Below are 18,925 nucleotides of genomic sequence, written 5' to 3'. Positions count from 1 at the left end.
GAGGGCGATTGTACTCACTGAACTGCTTGCGTCCCAACCACTGCTCTGGTGGTCCCCACTCTTACCCAGTGTACATCTTGAAGTAATTTAACACGTGAGGTTTACTCTATTGAAACAAGAAATACCATTGCGAAATTCAAACGAGAAGTTTTGTGTTTGGGCATTAAACGATGTCAGGCGATAAAGAGAAAGTGATAATCGATACAGATTGTGGAGTGGACGATGCGCAAGCAATAGTGATAGCTTTGAGTAAACAATTTTCTGATACGATCGACGTGATAGGAATAACATGCTGCTCAGGAAATGTGTTTGTTGATCAAGTCACCATAAATGTTTTGAAAGTTCTTACTGTCCTTGGAAGACTTGACATTCCTGTGTACAAGGGAACTGAGAAACCATTGATACGTAAGTGTAACAGATTCAAACTTCTAGCATTAAGTTAGGTGTCTAAGTATTAAGTACCTTTCTAATATGCTTCTGTAGCTGTGGATTTTGATGCCACTCATATTCATGGAGAAGATGGACTCGGTAATGTTAAAGACATTCCTGAACCAGACCCAAGCATGATGCAGAGTGAATCTGCAGTCAACTTCTTAACAAGAATTAGCCAAGAAAAACCTGGAAATATCACTTTACTTGCTATTGGACCATTGACGAACATTGCATTAGCATGTAAGCTACAACCCAACTTTGGTAAATGTTTTAAAAAGTTGGTAATAATGGGGGGCAACTATCAAGGTATTGGAAATACTGCATTATGTGCAGAGTTCAACTTTCATTTTGACCCTGAGGCAGCACTTGTTGTGTTAAGTGAGTTTACATGTCCAATAATAATGATCACCTTGGAGTTCAGCAGAAATTATTTGATGCCTCAAATATTTCTAAATGAATGTTATGGTCAAGATACTGCTTGCAGTAATTTATTGAAGAAAATTACAACAAATTCACGTCAACTTCATACTGATGGAAAATATGGATTACCCACAGATGTGAATGTGCATGATGAGTTAGCAGCTGCTGTTTTAGTCAATCCTAGCATTATCATTTCATCAGAACATGTGTTTGCAACTGTTGAATTACAAGGAAAATACACTCGTGGACAAATGGTTATAGATTGGAGGAATGTGTTGAAGAAAAGAAAGAATGTCTGCATCATTAAAGAAATTGACTTTGAATCATATAAGTCAATTTTTCGAAAAGCGCTTCTGTAAATTGATTTCTTTTGTGATTTTACATACATTCAAAGTTAAACATTTGCTTTGCTGAAAAATCATGCAGCCTTGCTGACAATGTACTATTTTAAAAGCAATTGCTCATTTGAGAGTAGCAAGATTGTAGAATCAGTTAAAAAGATGTAGAGATAGTAAATCTGGAAGAACTGGCTTTGACAGTGCAGTATGCCGATTGCAGATGATTGAAACAAAGGAAGGGGGGGAGGTTGTTTGTCTCTAAAGAAATTTAGCTTTGAGCTTTTGAGAATCGGCAGAGCTTATTATTAATTCAGGATCAAAGTGGAAATTGTTAGAAATTTTAATAAACGTGTTACTATTCCATCTCCGCTTCTTTGCTCTATAAATTTGAATTAGCTACCTGCAATTAAGCAAGTATTGCATTGACCAAATCATCATTGAAAAGTTCGACTGTTGTATTTAAAGATGGCAGACCTTAAAGAGAAAGTGATAATCGATACAGATTGTGGAGTGGACGATGCGCAAGCAATAGTGATAGCTTTGAGTAAACAATTTTCTGATACGATTGACGTGATAGGAATAACTTGCTGCTCAGGAAATGTGTCTGTTAATCAAGTCACCATAAATGTTTTGAAAGTTCTTACTGTCCTTGGAAGACTTGACATTCCGGTGTACAAAGGTTGTGAGAAACCATTGATACGTAAGTGTGACGAACTGCTATGGTATGTGAAGACAAATTGAAACCAATTAATGAGCACACTAGTTGTGACGAATATCAGGAATCACGTACAGCACAGTACTTGTGACTAAACTAGTTAAATTCCGCTTGTAGTGATGTGCAATTTATGAACCAATCTAAATTTTTATTCATTGCAGCTACATGTTACCATGAAACTTAAAAAGTTTAAAATTTGCAAATTCTTAGCCAGTCTTGGCTCATGATCTCATCCATTAAATGATCTCTTCCATTTTTAGCTGTGGATCTTGATGCCTCTCATTTTCATGGAGAAGATGGTTTAGGTGATGCCAGTGATATTCCTGAACCAGACCCAAGCATGGTGCAGAGTGAATCAGCAGTCAACTTCTTAACAAGAATTAGCCAAGAAAAACCTGGAAAGATCACTTTACTTGGTATTGGACCATTGACCAACATTGCATTAGCATGTAGGCTACAACCCAACTTTGGTAAATGTTTTAAAAAGTTGGTAATAATGGGGGGCAACTATCAAGGTATTGGAAATACTGCATTATGTGCAGAGTTCAACTTTCATTTTGACCCTGAGGCAGCACTTGTTGTGTTAAGTGAGTTAACATGTCCAATAATAATGATCACCTTAGAGTTTGGTGAAAATAATTTGTTTAGTCACCAGTTTTTAGAAGGTTGCTATACTTATGGTACAGCTAGAAGTAATTTCCTCAATAAAATTACAGAAAGGTCACGTCAATTGCATGTTGATGGAGAATACGGATTGCCTACTGATGTCATTTTCTTTGATGAGTTAGCAGCAGCTGTTGTAGTTAGTCCTAGTATTGTCATTTCATCAGAACATGTGTTTGCAACTGTTGAGTTACAAGGAAAACACACTCGTGGACAAATGGTTATAGATTGGAGGAATGTGTTGAAGAAAAGAAAGAATGTCTCCATTATTAAAGAGATAAATGTTGAAATGTTTAAGGTGATATTTCAAAGAGCTCTACAATAATTTTTCTTGTGAAGTAGAATTACAAACAGAATAAAAATTGAATTCTATGCAAAAAAAAGTATTAATAAATGATTTATCGGTAGAATAATGAATAAATTTGTTTATCAATGCATAATAACCATTTCTCCGAATTCTAAATATATGTGAACGAATATAGAAATTCGTAAAATTTATTCCAAAGAGATATAGAAAATTAAATTGTAGGAACTTAAAGGTACATTTCTTAAAATACAGCCAACAAAAGTGCCAATTTATTGGCCAGGTCCAGAAAGACTTTTTTCCATGAATTTTCTCTTCACAAAACACATCCACCACTAAATAAAATATAATACAAATTAATGAACAATAAAAACATTTAATTTTTGATGTTGTTTCCAAATACCTTTGATGGTTTATCTGTTTTAGGGTCAAATACTTTATCAACCAATCTTAAACCAAGTTCTTGTCTTAATTGGACCATGTATTGACGCATTTGATCTGAAATAAAAAGTTGAAATGTTGAAATATCACACAACAGTAGTGAAATGTACATAACAGAAATATCTTTTGCTCTCCGAAAGGCATAACAATACCTAAAGTGCATATTTAAAGGTAGAAATCACAAAAAATCAGTAAAAAATAATTCATTGGCTGACACAAAGTTTACTGCAATAATTTACCTGAATCTTGGCGTGAATTTGGTTTTTGGTACATGGCATTTAGTGGAAATCTTTGATCCCCTGGAATATCAAAAGCAGTGACTGCTAATGTTTGTAATTCTTTCTTCCCTTGCTCTTTAGATTGGCACTAAAATTATGAAGAACGTTAAAAAGTTGTGAAGCTAAATTAAAAAAATATAAAAGACATAGTTGAATTACGGCTTATATACCCTTTGAATTTTCTTCAAACATTCTGAAATATACAAAGTCAGATAGATCAAGACACGATCTGCATCACTCTATAGACAACAATAGATATTAAAACAACTTACTTCAAGTTGTATTACATGATAAAATTAGTTGTTACCCAAACCTTAATTTCATAATTTTTGAAGAATATATTCGCCTTAAAGTAATAAATTGCTTCTTCGATTATGTCAGCGTTACCATCTGTGGTGGGAAATTGTAGAAATAAGAAAATAAGGTTATTTTTAAGGATAAACTCAAAAAAAAATTACATTCGTATCAAAAGGAAACAATGTTTTCTAAGCATGTATAAATTGTGTTTCCAGAAGTCAAATGATAGTTGAACCAATAATGTCATCTCCACCCTCTTCTTAAAATACTTAAGTTCAAGATATATTCATCAACCTCAAAGCTTTTCAGCAAATATTTGTAATAAGAAATAATACAAATTAAGCAAAAAGGAAAAATAAACTTTTTGCTTTGTTACCGTGTGTAATTCGACAAGCAATTGAGAAATTCTCTTACCTCCAGGGGGAGCGGGTCCTTTAAATTTGGTATTCAAAGGCAATAAAGCCATATTTCCCAGAGATTTGGGAGAGGAAAGCGACGAATGATACGCCTAAATAATGTGTTTTAGCATTGACGTCTACATAGAATCTTTAAAACTCGACAAAGCAAAAACTTACTGGCATAATTTGTCAAAAAAGTACAAATTTCCGGGTGCGTCTCTGACAGTTCTTGAATTTGTGAAAGTTATTGGTTAACCGGAAATTTAAGTCAGAGTATTTCACGATGTAACCCATAAGCACTTGCGTTCTCCAACGTCACACTGATCTGAATTGTACATGGAGTGTGATTTCGGGGTCACCTGAAATCCATCTGTCAACTGTTATCAACTGTTATCCTTGTTGATATTTTCCCGCACATATTACTACTAGTTTGCTTGAGTCGATAATAAAAAGTAAAAAAGAATGTTTTGGTCTTCAAATACTTGAATTGAGGAGTGATTATTTGTAGAGTGAAAACATACAAAGATTGTATTGCAAATGAATGACCTTACTTGAATGGTTTTGAACGTCTCTCCAAGCTGGCGAAAACAAGCAATACATTTGAGACACATACGGAGCCTTTTTTCAACGACTCACTTGGTTTATCATCCCCATTACTTGAAGATTCTTTACAAACGCTCGCTGAAAATAACGAAAGAAACATGGACGAAGCCAACGAAGACATGGGTTATTTTAAAAATGCAAAATGTATAGGTATATTAAAACACAAGAGTGGTTTAGACTCAGACCTTATTTGCTTACAAGCTACTGAAATACTCTTCGTTTGCTTTTCCTAGAGTATATTTTTAATCTATGCGACGTCTTCAGCTTGCCGAATGAAGCAAGATATTTAGCTGTAGAGATATATGATAGGTCAGTTTTTGTTGCCGCGTGGATATTTTAAAGCATGTACAGTTGGGAAGAATGTATTCACATTGGAATTGAATAATGTTTCATCCAAATCAAGTGGAATATACCTACCAGACGCATACTTAAAAAAATAAAATTCTTAAATCATTTTTCCGTTTTTTTCAGCAGTTGTTTTATTTTATGTTTGTTGACCGCTGAAATAATCCTAAAAACAGCGATGGGAGCACACAAATTTTAGGAAGAGTCATGGCATACTTATTTGAGTTGGAAAAAAGAAGTTTCTCATCAATGAAAAACATAAATTGTTTTTGTGTTTGAGAGGAAACATTTTTGCTTCCAGTTTACAACACTGCTGTCATTGTAGGACAAAAGGGGATGACAAAAGTTGTTAGTATTCGTTTCCTATTTAGGTTCATGGTACAACACATTGTCAGTTTGTATGAGTTCATTCAAAATTCGACAGCAGTTGACAAACAGCAAGATTGGGATGAGGTGGAAGAGAGGATCAAGGCCCAAATGCCACTCAGATTATTGTCATGCGTACAGTTGGCGAGTAAAATTTCCTCACACCATAAGGTAGCATGTTTGTTTCAATATTACTGTGAAATATCGTCATTGAAATATCCCAAGCAATACTACTCTATTTTCTTTATGCATACAGGTTGTGACAACGAGCAAAATACGTCGATATCTCGACTCTCTAAATCGTCATTTTAGTAACAACAGCATCATGAAATCAGAATTAAGAGTTTTAAAAACTCTCGGTCACAGCTTGCCAATTTATTCACCGTTGTCATTCCTGGAAACCATTCTCGAGATCTTAGGTTTGTTTACGATGTTGTTCATGCCAAACAAACTAACCAAATTAGGCTCATCTCTAAATCTTAAAATCCAAAGATGAACGCTCCCCACTCCTTTTGTATTTTGTTAGTGTCATTGTAAGGGCCATGCAAATTGCATTCAGTACATCATCATTCTTCATTTCTTTTGAAATGTGATGTTTCGATACACAACACAATAATATTTGTTTTTTTCAAAATTAAAAACGGGCTGACAGTTGTTGTACCGTATGATCAGTTTTAATGGACTCTTCTGAGTTGTGTGTGTTTGGCAAGAGTAGAAAAACTGATTTAATGATGAGCTCATTTTTTGCTTATATTTTATGCTGTTGTTTTGTCAAGCAGAAAACTCTTAAGTCGAAATTAATGTTTAATTTTTATGATGCCATAAATTTTAGTTGTGTCAAGTGGTAAAATAACTATATAATCTTACATTCGGTACTATGTACTGAATAGTAATTATGTGAAACTTTTTGCCATCTACTGATTTCCATACACACATTATCGGATCCTGAAAAACTGATTGACCAACGTAGAAAAAAAAACAAACAATCCATTTTTCCTTTTTCAGGTTTCAATGCAGGAACGAAAGTGAAATATGTACACAATATTAGCGTAAAACTTTTGGATCTTGTCTTTATTCTTCACAAGGAAATTTACTCAAAGCTTCTGTTCGTGGCTGCTGGAGAGACTTCAAAATCAGTAAATTACAGACACAAACTCGCCGTACTTTCGTCTGACTTTATGTTAATGGCAAGTGCAGTTATCGCTGCTGCTTCGTTTATCATTGATGAACAAGTGAGTGATAAGGTGAGTGTAATTGTAGGTTGTACAACAAAAGCAGGTATAAAAAAACGTGCACTTGATTGATGTACGCTGAGGAAGAGAAATCCAAGATTGTTCCGTGAGAAAATATCTTAACTTCTTATGCTTCGGTCAACGATCAAATCTAATTTGTACTCCTAACAGGATTCCTCGATCTAGTAGAATGATTGTTATCACTAAGCGGCGATAGAACAAACATAGAAATGATGAAGCGAAAACGTGCAAACCAGGCGTTCAAATAAAAAGAATTGAGTGGAATACATTTCAATCAATAGAAATCCAACAACTTAACCCCCTATTGTTTTCCCCGTTTAGTTTCAGGTAGTGTTCTTATTGTTCCACAAGTTGCAGCAGATGTCACTCTTCCTAATTTTTCTGCTTTCAAGCATTTCATGTAAATTATGACAACTATACGATGATTTTTAATATTTCTCATCCAAGAATATATCCATTTTTATTGCAAATTGAACAAATGCCAAAATCAAACAACAAAAGCATGACTGCCACTATATATAATTATAAGAATAGAATATGTTTAATTCTATCTATAAATACGCATAATTTCATTCACAAAGACACATTTTTAATTTACATTTCCAATTTAATGTCTGGTACTGACAATCTGTATTTATAGATAGTCGCACATCTTTCAAACATCACTCAAATACCAGAAGAGGACATTTTGGATTTTGCTACAATTATCGTCGAACGGGCAACGCAGTAAAAGTAATTAAAATACCACATATCAACACGTATTTTCGAAGATGAAAGAGAAAAATTTCTATTGTTTGGTTTAATAAAGCACGCACTTATCGTCCATTTACGTAAATTATTACAAAAGTATTTGAACTTGGAGGACGTAAAAGATTCTTTCATTCTTTAGCAAGAACTCTTTTTCATGAAATATAATTTTTCAAAAGTTTTAACTTCTAAAAGGAAGCTTACATTACACTTCGTGGACGACTTTGCTGTATTTTGCAAGCGATTTAACTATAAGAATTTGAGTTTACGTCAATTACGTGTGTTTTGTTCAACATTAACTTAATGTGCCAAGTTGTACTTTAGATTATACTTGGTTTGAGTTTTCGGTCGTAAATTTAGAACGCTATCTTTAGTGATGGTAAACAGTATTGTTTTTTCACCGTTTAAAGTTGTTTCAGAAATATTTCGTTTGTATACGATTTGAGTGTTTTAAATTATGTTAATAGCTGTACAAAAATATTCGATATACAAGTTTCACAGTGACGCATTCACTTAAACTTGAATAAACACGAAAATATATGTTAATTTTGCCAATAACAACATGATCTATAATCGAAAAACAGCAACTGATAATTGATATTGTCTAATATCGATTTGTTGCAAAGAAAATCATTTCAAAACTATGCAATGTTGGCATGCCAAAGGAAATTTTATTTTCTTAGTTCTTAGTGTTAAAATAAAGTCAAACACAAAACAAGGGATAATGAGAACAAATGCTAAATAGATTTCCAAAGGAACTTAGCAAATTCGCAAACAGGAGATAAACCATTTGACGGGAGATGAATGAATTTGCCATGTATTATCAATAACGAAGAGTCATTGGATTTTCCTATTATAATAGAGTTCATACAGCAAAAATTTCTTAAAGAACACTCTCCAAATAAGTTTGTTTTAGCTCAGAAGTGGAGTGGGCACAGCAGCACAATTTACATATCAAACTGCTCCCCCCCCCCCGGTTCTGTAAATTTAAACACGCGACGGACAAGCTGGTATTATATAGTCCTGTTAATAATCTGGTTTGTCAAGATAACCGAAAACCAGTTTCGAATTTCACACGACGAAGCCGCAAAATGTATCCTGTTCAGTTTCACAGCATTCGTCATCCAACCTCGAGAGAGAAGGACGTCGCCAATAAAGCATCCAAAGACACTGCTGCTGCAGGCCATTGGATATGTCGTCAGTTCGACATCTTGAATTTGGCGATTGGGTATTTCTACTCACGAGCGTATTTGAGACGATTATGTTTTGTGGCTTTCAAACAGGATGGTCTTCTTTGGTGTACGTCTTTATCGAGGAAGGAATTTATGCTCATCTCTGTGGAAATGTAGATCTTCAAATGAATGCTTCAGAATATTTACTCACAAACTCTAGCAATTTAGTGCAACCGCTAAGCAATGCCTTCAACGAAACCCGAAAGAATGATTGTATTGCTCAACAAGAAATGCTCAATTTGGCCTACACAATCTCCAATTCAGTGTCGTCTATAGCGGCTTTTCCTATTGGAATGGCAATGGATCGCATTGGGCCGCGTTTCTCAAGAATTATATCTGGGTTAGTGTGAAATTATATATTCTCTTTGTTCATGACGCTTTATTATTGAACTGTTTATGTAAGATTTACAATCGCTTATGTACTTTAGTGGAATATTATCTCTACGCAATGTTTTCCATATTATTGCAATAATTTGAAGAATATAAGAAGCTAGATGGCCGGTTTGTTGGAAGCGCAGTGACCACTAAAGCCCGGAAAGATATTTTTAGCTTCATACTCAGAGAAAACCCTCAAAATTCAATCGTTTATTGGATTTTAGCTGCTTATGTTCGTTTATTCGGCAATAAAGCTTTTGGACAAAGCTTTTTCAAAACAACTATTTTGAATAACTAATTTTCACTGCAGCCTGCTAGTGACATTGGCCTTTCTTGTATGTCACCTCAGTGCAAAAGTGATTGCTAAGGAAACTCGATCCTTTCATTAATCTAGTCATATGCATCTTATGTTACACCGTTCTTAAAATCTATACCTCAAAAAGGACTCTTGTTATTATCAACACTTCAAATCTTTCACGTTTTATGGCCAATTTAAATGTTATTTTTTGTTTTCGATATGTATAAACTGTCACCAGCAACACTAAAAGCATAATTTGCTGAATTTCTTCTCAAATTATTCCATCAACGAGAAATCGATCTTGCAATTAAATTCAATCTATATGCAGCGTGATATTAAAATGTTTTGACGTTTTTCTTTAGCATTGCCTTCAGCAATGGTGCATCAATCTTAACCAAAACACGAGGACATCGCTCCGTTCATATTAACAATATATTTAGGTGCACAAGGCGTTGTTCAAATTCGAGTTTTTCTGGGTTTTTTGAGAGATCAGAAAATCTTTTATTTCTCATGTGATATGATGATATTGCTTGCCTGTACTTATAAAGCTTTATCTTCAAGTGGTGATATTCGCTAATTTCAGTTAAATGAATATTTACAATAAGGATAACTGCAAATCATCACTCTTTCTTAGCAACAGGTGCTTCAAATACAATGTCTGTTGTGATAAAACGCCTCCGTTTTAACTTGTCCATTGTTCAGAAAACGCCGATGGCAGAAAAATATTCTCAGAACACATCTTAAAACGATTTTTGCTCGATTTTTTATTGTTTCCTGCACGGTATTTGTAAAGTTAGCTACATGTAAAATGTTTGTTTAGAGATTCGTTGCCACCTGCTTTGGACATTTCAATTTTTTGATGCTCTGCGACTTTGCATTTTGCAGCCTTTAGAACTTGAAAATAATTCAATAATTTTCTTATTCGTGAAGGTAGAAAGAATTCGGTAAATATATATGGTGATGATTACTAAATGAAATATAATATGTATTATTTGTTGATTCTTCTATGGTGTAAAACCTATTTTCAGCTTTTCTGATAACGTGCCACAGAAGTTAAAATATGTTACTAATTAAACGATTGCGAGAATAAAATGTTACATGAAGAAGAGAACTTTTTATGGTGAAGTTCCACGTTTTTTTTTCAGAGAACATGGAAATGCCACTTAAATTAATTTTTAAGTTGATATTTGCCAAGGTTGTTCTCACTTTCGTCTTTCTTGTCTTTGTAGTGGAAAATTGTCTGTGCCATGAACTCGATAATATCGAATAACATAAACAAAATGAAACAAATTTCGAAAACAGACATCTCGTTTTCTTGATATTCAAGATGATACAAGAGTTTTAAAACAAAAAGATGGTGTAATATTTCGTCTTTATTCCAAAGACATCATAGTCTGATGATGTCTGTTTTCGGAATTTGTTCTATTTTGTTTTACTTAAAATTGTCTGCTTGTCCTGGTTATTCGAATAACGTGGATAACCCCAATTGTTATAATTACATTAAAAATTTTCAAACGGGTATTTCCCCCTCAATATTTATAAAATTTTTTGATGTGCGTACTACCGTAAATATGTGATCGAACTTGTTTCATCAAGTTTTGAGCCATCTACAAAATTTAAAAGATTCGCGTTACGCTAGTCACATGATTTGATTTGCGTCATCCTAGACTGCGCATGATGTCTGCCGCAAAGACAACAGCTTGACATGATGGTACTTCAAAATGGCGTGCATTTTTTCTTTACAACCGGATACTATTGTTTAAGTGGATTTGACTTGTTGTGGCAGCACGCCTTTATGTTGCAAAAAAATTAGAGTGTATTTTTGTGAACTTTGTTTTTTTTGAGAATATTCCAACCAAAAGTGCATTTTTTCGCAATAAGCAGTGAAGTTGCAGGTTACAACGTCGCTGGTCATGCGTTGAACTGGCACTGTAAATTAATTATTTTCAATTGCGCTTACAGGAAATACGCGTGAGCTTCTATATCCTTCAATCACAAATTCTTCCCCATTATCACGGTTGCTTTGACTTGTTAACGGATAGCTAAGAATGGGAACTTGTTTTTCAAATAATGATAAATGTTATTGAAGAAGATATGTGCCATAAACTGACGATTTATTTTCTTGTTTTCAGAATATTACTTGGCTGTTCCTGCTTTTTAATGTCTTTCTTAAACTCTGGTGAGTTTTTGTACTCATGTTAAAAAAAATTGATGTCATACATGCATAATGTTCCTGTAACTGTATAACATCTTTATTTCATTCAGTATTTTTGGACTCGGGCAATACGTCAATAAACGTTTGCACGAAAAAATTCAATTATCAATAACATGAACTTGACATACCTTTTTTTGGGATTTCCAGAAAACTCTGCTATTTTGTTTGTTGGTTTAAACGTGGCTTGTCTCGCTACAATTGTATTATTTATGACTCCGCAAGCGGTAAGTTCTGTACTTATTATAGTTGGGCGATGAGACTATGTGGTTTTTTCCTGCAATTTACTAGATTTTTCTTATTTATTCTTAAGGGAAAAGAAATGTTGTTTGTTTGTTTTTTGTTGATTCAAATGAATCTCTTGGGTTGAGCACACTCTTCAAAATGAAATCGCTTTTTAAAGAAAATATTGTTTGAGAATTTTTTCCAAGTGCATGAAAATCCGGCTCAGTGTGGTAAGGCTATTATGAAAGCTAAAGTCTAACGTCAACAGACATGCGTACATGACTTGTGATATGACAGTTGCATTTTGAAACTTTTTTGAAAAAATTAAATGCAAAGTTTGCACCAAACTCTTTCTCACCTCACACATCAAAGAAATGGTTGGTGAGTCACGTCTGCTTTTGTTTCAAGAATTGCGTAATTGCCGTTTTAAAGGGAATGTGAAATGAAATGTGAACTCGTGAGTTGAGATTTTCTATCTTCAAAAAAAACGGTACAGATATAGTTATGACCAGACAATTTTCTTCTTAACTAACTCCAAACATGAATTAAGCTTTTTAACCTCAATTGCATTGAAACAGCTTTATGACCTTGCGCACGTTATGTTAATGAGATTTCTCTGCGGGTTTTCGGTGCAGGACCTTGATGACCTTAAAATTTGCTTAAACTGACAGGATAATGTTCACCAAATTCACTTTTAGCTTAGCGGAAACAGCTAAAAAACACGAGTGTTGAGTGGCAATGACATACCTAGAGGGGTCAATTGAAGGCTTTACCTTGGCTGACAACGCCAGGGTTTTTCCCAAAACGAGAGCACGTGTGTGCAACATGTTTTCATAAATGTCAAGAATGAGGTAGTGATGTAGAACCAGTACGTGTCTCAAGAGAGCAGTGTTCATACTCATGTTAAATAATTGGAAAAATAAGATATCAGTTTTGGTAAAGATAAGGAAGCAGAAAATGCTATTATGTTGTGTCAAGGAATGGTAAACATTAATCAAAATGAAAATTTTACCATTTTCGCACATTTCACCTCAGTTACATCAAATCAAAAATTTTTCCGTGCTATTTACGATTTTGTAGGCGAGTAGACGAGAATAAGAATGATGCTGTTTACTTTTTTCTTATAAAAATATCACTATTGCTATCAAACTATCAACGCCTTCTCATGTTTCTTCATCATTCACAGGAACTCGTTTGTCTTTGCAATGCTCAATTTTGTTTGTTGAACTTTACCTTGACCTTTCATCTGTGACGTCTGCTTCTTATTATCTAAGGAATGAAGAACACTGTGAACACGTTGTTAATTTGTCGACTGTTGATGCTTTCGTTTGTGTTTTATTAATGCATGAAAGATACTACGAATATTAATTATTTATGTTGTTTACTCTCCTTCCGTCATGACAGATTTATATAAATTTCCTTGTGGGAGATATTGTTTAACTTTTAGTTTATTTTGATTATTTTAAACTAATGTCAACACATGATATAATCGTTTAAGAGCGCGAGGTCATTTATTCCAAAATGATGCAGAAATTTGAAGCTTATGCATTACAGTTATTGCAACCCGATGTTTGCAAATTCTTTCTTGGCGTTTTATTTTGGATTATCTGAATATTTAAGTTTCGTCATAAGGATCAGCTTTCACCACGAGTGATCTGATTTTGGATTATATGAATATTTAAGTTTCGTCATATGGATCAGCTTTCACCACGAGTGATCTGATTTTGGATTATATGAATATTTAAATTTCGTCATATGAACCAGCTTTCACCAAGAGTGATCTGATTTTAGATTATATGAATATTTAAGTTTCGTCATATGGATCAGCTTTCACCACGAGTGATCTGATTTTGGATTATATGAATATTTAAATTTCGTCATATGAACCAGCTTTCACCAAGAGTGATCTGATTTTAGATTATATGAATATTTAAGTTTCGTCATATGAACCAGCTTTCACCAGGAATGATCTGATGATAAAACATACGTTAGCTTATACATCTGTTTGTATCATAAGATGGTGTTAAAATTGTTTTCTTTTGTAGTTTTGAATTCCAAACATTTTTTACCAAACATGTTATGAACCCCTTTCAAACTCATTGTAGTGCATACGAAGGTTCAAAAAAGGTCATTCTGTACTGATCGGTTTATATTGTGCTGGCTGGGCTGGCTCTTCATTTACCATGCTTGTTTTCAAGGTATTTACTATTTTGTATTTAAGTTCATTATTTGTACTTGGTTCGAGATCAAGAATATTGATTTCTTATGTATCATCCACAATATGACATCCTTACTATGTTTATCAAACTTGTAAAGTGAGTGATTTCAATGATCGTCATCATTTCAGGTACTTCACGAGAGCAGTGGAGTAAGTATTGCTACTTTCTTCCGATTCTTGACTGTCGGCTGCGTCTTCTTGTGTATAAATGCTGCTCTGCTTTATCCTGATTCTGTTACTGCATTTTCCGGTGAAAAGCCACCATTAAAGGAGAAAAAATTTAACAAAACAGCATTTTCTTGTTTTGGTCGTGGAATACAAAAATTAAAATATTACATCGCTCTGATGATCAAGGGAAGTAATGATAAAATAAACAATAATTACACTCGTCAAAACAAAGACGAACGGGAACAATTGATGGTGCAAAGTACGAACTTGAATTGTGTGCAAAAAAATACAGATTGCGGATTTCATTCAACAAAACACATTCACGATTACCAAAGCCAGGATTTGGAATTGACGAAGACAAACAGTTCGCTTTCTCTGAATCCGTTGTCTCAATCTTTTACATCATCAATCACTGTTTTTGATAATGTTCTCGAAGTGAAGCAAATGGTGGATTCTGACTATAAACAAAAAACACAGATACATTTGAAAAACAAATGCGAACACAATACCAGGCAAAGTTTTGCACAAGATGTGATATCAGAGAAACAAGGAGGGGAAAAACACAACCCGTAAGTAATTTATGATTTAAAATCTTAGAATCATTCGAATCATTAATTAATTCCTTCGAACCACTATAATGATGTCAAAATGAAGCATGCTTACGCTTCCTATGATTTTAAATGACTAAACATGCAACAAATCAACGGATTACAGCAAGGACCGTAGGGAATACAAATTGTGCCAGTTAACATTATCAATCTCTGCTACCCTCGTTATAAAGAATGACTTTTGAATAACCTTTACTGGGATTATTCTTTCTCTTCTGCTATAGCAGAGAGCAACATTTCCCCTTGATTTTTCTATAATGATGATTGTTATGTCTGTTTTATTCAAACAGTTCATAGTATGAACTTGCCCAAATAGGTCAAATCACCCTGTTGAAAGTGTGTTTTTGTCACCAGATTTTGTCACTGTTTTACAATTGTAAAAAAGATAGATCCTATTCAAGCTTTGTCAGCATTGAAGCACTGCGCAACTTTTGAAAAGGGATGCATTGAAAGTTACATTTGTAGCGCCATGAAATGTTGTATATGTGCTTTCTTTCGACAGATCCGCAGATCTTCAAGTGTGGACTGCAAAATCTGCGGGTTGGTTTTGACAATGTTTTGTTTTTTTCCCTTTTGATGAAGGCTATGTTTTAAATTGATAGCGTTGCCAGTTTATTGTATAATACTCATCATTCAAAAATTTTTTGTTCTCTTATGTATAACTATTGAATTATGAGAAGAATATTGATGTTGAAATGAGTACTTTTGTGATCGTTTTGAGTTGGTTTTCTTGGACGTATGATTGTATGGGAAATGTTATGGTGTGATGGTAATTTTCATGGTGTAATGGTTGTTGCAATTTTGTGATGGTAATATTCATGATGTAATGGTTGTTGGAATGGTTTGATGGTAATTATGATAGTGTGATGGTAATTGTGGTGGTATGTTGGTTATTTGGATGGTTTGATGCTCATTGTGGTGGTAATTGTTGTAGTGTGTTGGTTATTGTGATGGTGTGAGGAAGAATGTGATGTTTGACTGGTTTTTCTGTTGTTGTAATTGTGCTCTCTGACTCAAGTTGTACCCGAGACGAAATCATTGACATTGAAAAAATTGGACAATATAATGTGAGGCACTTGTCTGTCTTCTTCGCGTGACATTTTCCGTGAATTCAATGTATCCAACAACTAGTTTTACCTCGTGAATTTAAACCTCGACTCTCATATTTTGAACAGTGACACAAAAAATAACGTTGATACATGATAGTCGTGTTAAATACTAAGAATGCTAGTTATTCAACTTCATCATAGAATAACATTACATCCTTAACATGTAATTTTAGTTTGATAAATGGGCTTTTTCTATTTCAGTGGCCTATCTCAAGTCTGGGATTTCTTTCAAGAATTGTGTCTTGTCTAGACTTCATATCCTTTTGGAACTATTCCTTACTGTGTGCAAATTGCGAGCATGGGTCTTTGTGGGAATTTTTTATAATTTTATTTCGGAGCTTTGCGAAGGAGATCGCGCAACAGGTATTGGACCATAATTATTCATTGTAATTAGTAAAACACTGTTCAAACCCGATGTTCTAGATTACCACAGTTGTAAACATTTATAGATGAATAGTTTTTACACGGTAAAAATTGTTTTCTATTTTTTCTAGTGGCAAAATATGTAACCATTTTTGGATTAAGTCATATCGGGGCGTTCGTTATGGCTCCATTATTTGGTTACATTATCGATAGACAATGTTCTGAAGATGACGATGTTGTTGTAAAGCCATCAAAAGACTTGGAAAAAGAACATCAGATATTTATGATGCACGTAGAAGATACTCCGCGCGTCCTTAAATTTATAATACGATGTTATAGGAGAAGAATATTTAAATTGAACGACGCAGTCTTGGTGACGGTTTCAGCAAATGTTGTCTTTTGTCTGTTGTCGTTAGTTCCTAGTCTTCCTGTACAGGTAATAGTCACTTCAGGATGGTTATTCTTGTCTCAGGGCCTTACGAGTTTATTTCAAAATGTCTAAGGTATCAATAATTTATAGCTCGTAAGAATGTTTCAAGATATCTTGAATGTCCAAACCGTTCACATTTCTCAACATATGAAGAAATATCTTCCGTGCATAAAGTCCACAGTAGCGATATGTAAAAATATATACACACATACAAATTGAGCCACAAGCAACTTGTATTTCTCTTCTGATCATGAATTTGCCCTAAATTCTAAATCAACCATTTAAAAAAATTTTTTTCAAACATTGTGCACAAAATGGACTATATGTTCGGAGTTTTTTTCCTTTTTAGATTCCATAAAATTCTCATAGATTAATAGTCTTTGTCCATTTTTTGTTAACTCAGTACCTTTCTAGCTGTGCATCCAACAACTTTTTTCCCGTTATAGATCATCACCTTTCAGTTGTACGTGTTTGTCAAAGTTGCCTACGATACTGTGTTTACGAGTATACTTGTTCTCTTGTAAGTATGCGAATTAATAACTTATCTTTGAGGACTAAAATATTCATTTATTTGATAAAGAAGGTTAATTAAATTTCCACAGTCGTAACTGGATAGTATGGGAACGATAGCAAACCCATGTTATTTAACCATTGTCCAGTCGAAAACACAAATTTCATCTTTGAGCAAAGACGTTTACATAAAAAAATGCTACTGGTTTTATTATGATGTTACAAGTGGCTTATTTCTTTGTGTTTGATTTTTACTTATCTGTTTTCACCGCATTCAGTGAACGTTACAGGCATATGATAAGAATTGTGTCGAGACTAAATCCATTTGCACATTTTTTCAAAGATTTCCACAGAAACATCTTGGGAAATTAATGGGTTTTGCTGCTTTTATCGGCGCCATCTTTTCTCTTCTTCAATATCCTTTGTTTCTTGTAATGGAGGAGTGGTTCGATGGTCGAACGATCCAGGTGAGAATCATTGTTCAATATTTTCGTGGTATCTTTCTGCATCAAAAATAATATGGTAGAATGAAAGACTGAGCTAAAATGTAATGACGCAAAACAACTTAAAAGAATTTTTCTAGTTTGTTATAAAAATGGTGTTGGGACTTTCTGAAGACTTTTTGTTCCTCGGAAGGGGAGAATATGGGAAGTGAACGTCAAAAAATATTCTTTTTTGTGTGTTGTAGTTGTGTTTTTATGTGATGTGAGAGTGTGATAAACCTTCAACTTTGTCTGGAGAGAGCATATTTGGACATGTCGTTTTTTACAACTCAGTCGTTAACATATGAACATCGTTGTCTGTTTTTCATCTTCAACAAACACCGATTGTTATCAATTTTTTAGATTCATATATTTCTGTGGGTTTTATCCTTGCTTGGCTTTGGTTTACCTATTTATCTTTGGCGTAAAGCTTCAAAACAAGATCCAAACAGTCTCGCGTTTGTTAATGTGTAGTGGGGAAAAAGAGAGATTCACATATCTGTCTGTTGGCGTAGCAAAAAAAGTTTTGTTTTTGCTCAAAAATACCGCCATCGTTGTCAGGGATTAACGTCCATAATGAATTGAAATACATGCGCTTGGTTTTCATGGACTCACTTTTAAAAACAATTTGAAAAACTGCTTCAGTCACTAAAAAAGCGCCAAGGAGACAATTTGCCTGTGTGTTGTGAGATATGAGGCATAAACATTTAGTACAATAACGTTATTTTAAACTCTTTAATTTAAAATTTACCACAACCGTTGCAACTTGATGCAATATGGCATAGAATATGGCACTATAGAAACGTCATATACGTTCATTAATGGAAGTTTTATCTTAGTATCTATTCACAATAAATATTTATTTCTTGGAAAACGCAAAACACGAATTTTAGACTAAATTAAAGTTTTAAAAACATTTTCATTTTGATTTTGCACATATTCAAACATTACCGTTGTCGTGTTGATGACATTGGAACTCGTCAAAAATAAGGCACTGCTATATTAGCTCTAGCCTCTAGAAGTGAGGATTATGCTGTTCATATAGAGACTCTCTTGTGAGTGTGTACCGAACAATGAACCAGACTTGGTAATTTT

General features: G+C 33.9%; 5 protein-coding genes and 1 long non-coding RNA gene across 6 annotated transcripts; 4 read left to right on the top strand and 2 right to left on the bottom strand.

Moving 5' to 3' along the window:
- The first annotated feature begins 34 nt into the window (after positions 1-34).
- On the top strand, positions 35-1,553 carry LOC124435538 (uncharacterized protein C1683.06c-like). The gene is made up of 2 exons (XM_046985517.1): positions 35-405; positions 484-1,553. Exons 1-2 carry the CDS (start codon positions 171-173, stop codon positions 1,209-1,211), a joined length of 963 nt encoding a protein of 320 aa, XP_046841473.1. The 5' UTR covers positions 35-170; the 3' UTR covers positions 1,212-1,553.
- LOC124435536 (inosine-uridine preferring nucleoside hydrolase-like) lies at positions 1,237-2,951 on the top strand. The gene is made up of 2 exons (XM_046985515.1): positions 1,237-1,890; positions 2,166-2,951. Exons 1-2 carry the CDS (start codon positions 1,656-1,658, stop codon positions 2,891-2,893), a joined length of 963 nt encoding a protein of 320 aa, XP_046841471.1. The 5' UTR covers positions 1,237-1,655; the 3' UTR covers positions 2,894-2,951.
- Positions 2,952-3,047: 96 nt separating this feature from the next.
- Positions 3,048-4,564, bottom strand: LOC124435541 (actin-related protein 2/3 complex subunit 3-like). Its single transcript, XM_046985522.1, has 7 exons — positions 4,464-4,564; positions 4,303-4,396; positions 3,905-3,981; positions 3,762-3,830; positions 3,553-3,679; positions 3,276-3,370; positions 3,048-3,207 (listed from the first exon to the last, which is right to left on the bottom strand). Exons 1-7 carry the CDS (start codon positions 4,467-4,469, stop codon positions 3,145-3,147), a joined length of 531 nt encoding a protein of 176 aa, XP_046841478.1. The 5' UTR covers positions 4,470-4,564; the 3' UTR covers positions 3,048-3,144.
- A 58-nt stretch (positions 4,565-4,622) lies between these two features.
- Positions 4,623-7,583, top strand: LOC124435293 (cyclin N-terminal domain-containing protein 1-like). Its single transcript, XM_046985230.1, has 7 exons — positions 4,623-4,640; positions 4,865-5,039; positions 5,123-5,198; positions 5,606-5,771; positions 5,857-6,019; positions 6,606-6,844; positions 7,494-7,583. The coding sequence occupies exons 1-7, from the start codon at positions 4,623-4,625 to the stop codon at positions 7,581-7,583; spliced, it is 927 nt and encodes a 308-aa protein (XP_046841186.1).
- Positions 7,584-8,619: 1,036 nt separating this feature from the next.
- Positions 8,620-18,746, top strand: LOC124434651 (large neutral amino acids transporter small subunit 4-like). Its single transcript, XM_046984538.1, has 11 exons — positions 8,620-9,172; positions 11,638-11,684; positions 11,868-11,944; positions 14,048-14,140; positions 14,290-14,897; positions 15,439-15,476; positions 16,247-16,408; positions 16,540-16,844; positions 17,285-17,358; positions 17,692-17,815; positions 18,194-18,746. Exons 1-11 carry the CDS (start codon positions 8,793-8,795, stop codon positions 18,302-18,304), a joined length of 2,019 nt encoding a protein of 672 aa, XP_046840494.1. The 5' UTR covers positions 8,620-8,792; the 3' UTR covers positions 18,305-18,746.
- On the bottom strand, positions 12,937-14,312 carry LOC124434652. Its single transcript, XR_006944854.1, has 2 exons — positions 14,237-14,312; positions 12,937-13,211 (listed from the first exon to the last, which is right to left on the bottom strand). It is a non-coding gene; the product is annotated as an uncharacterized LOC124434652 (long non-coding RNA).
- Positions 18,747-18,925: the final 179 nt, after the last annotated feature.

Source organism: Xenia sp. Carnegie-2017, unplaced genomic scaffold (genome assembly GCF_021976095.1).
Source record: "Xenia sp. Carnegie-2017 unplaced genomic scaffold, XeniaSp_v1 HiC_scaffold_14, whole genome shotgun sequence".
Classification (NCBI taxonomy): Eukaryota; Metazoa; Cnidaria; class Anthozoa; order Malacalcyonacea; family Xeniidae; genus Xenia; species Xenia sp. Carnegie-2017.
This window is presented reverse-complemented; position numbering and strand designations above follow the sequence as displayed.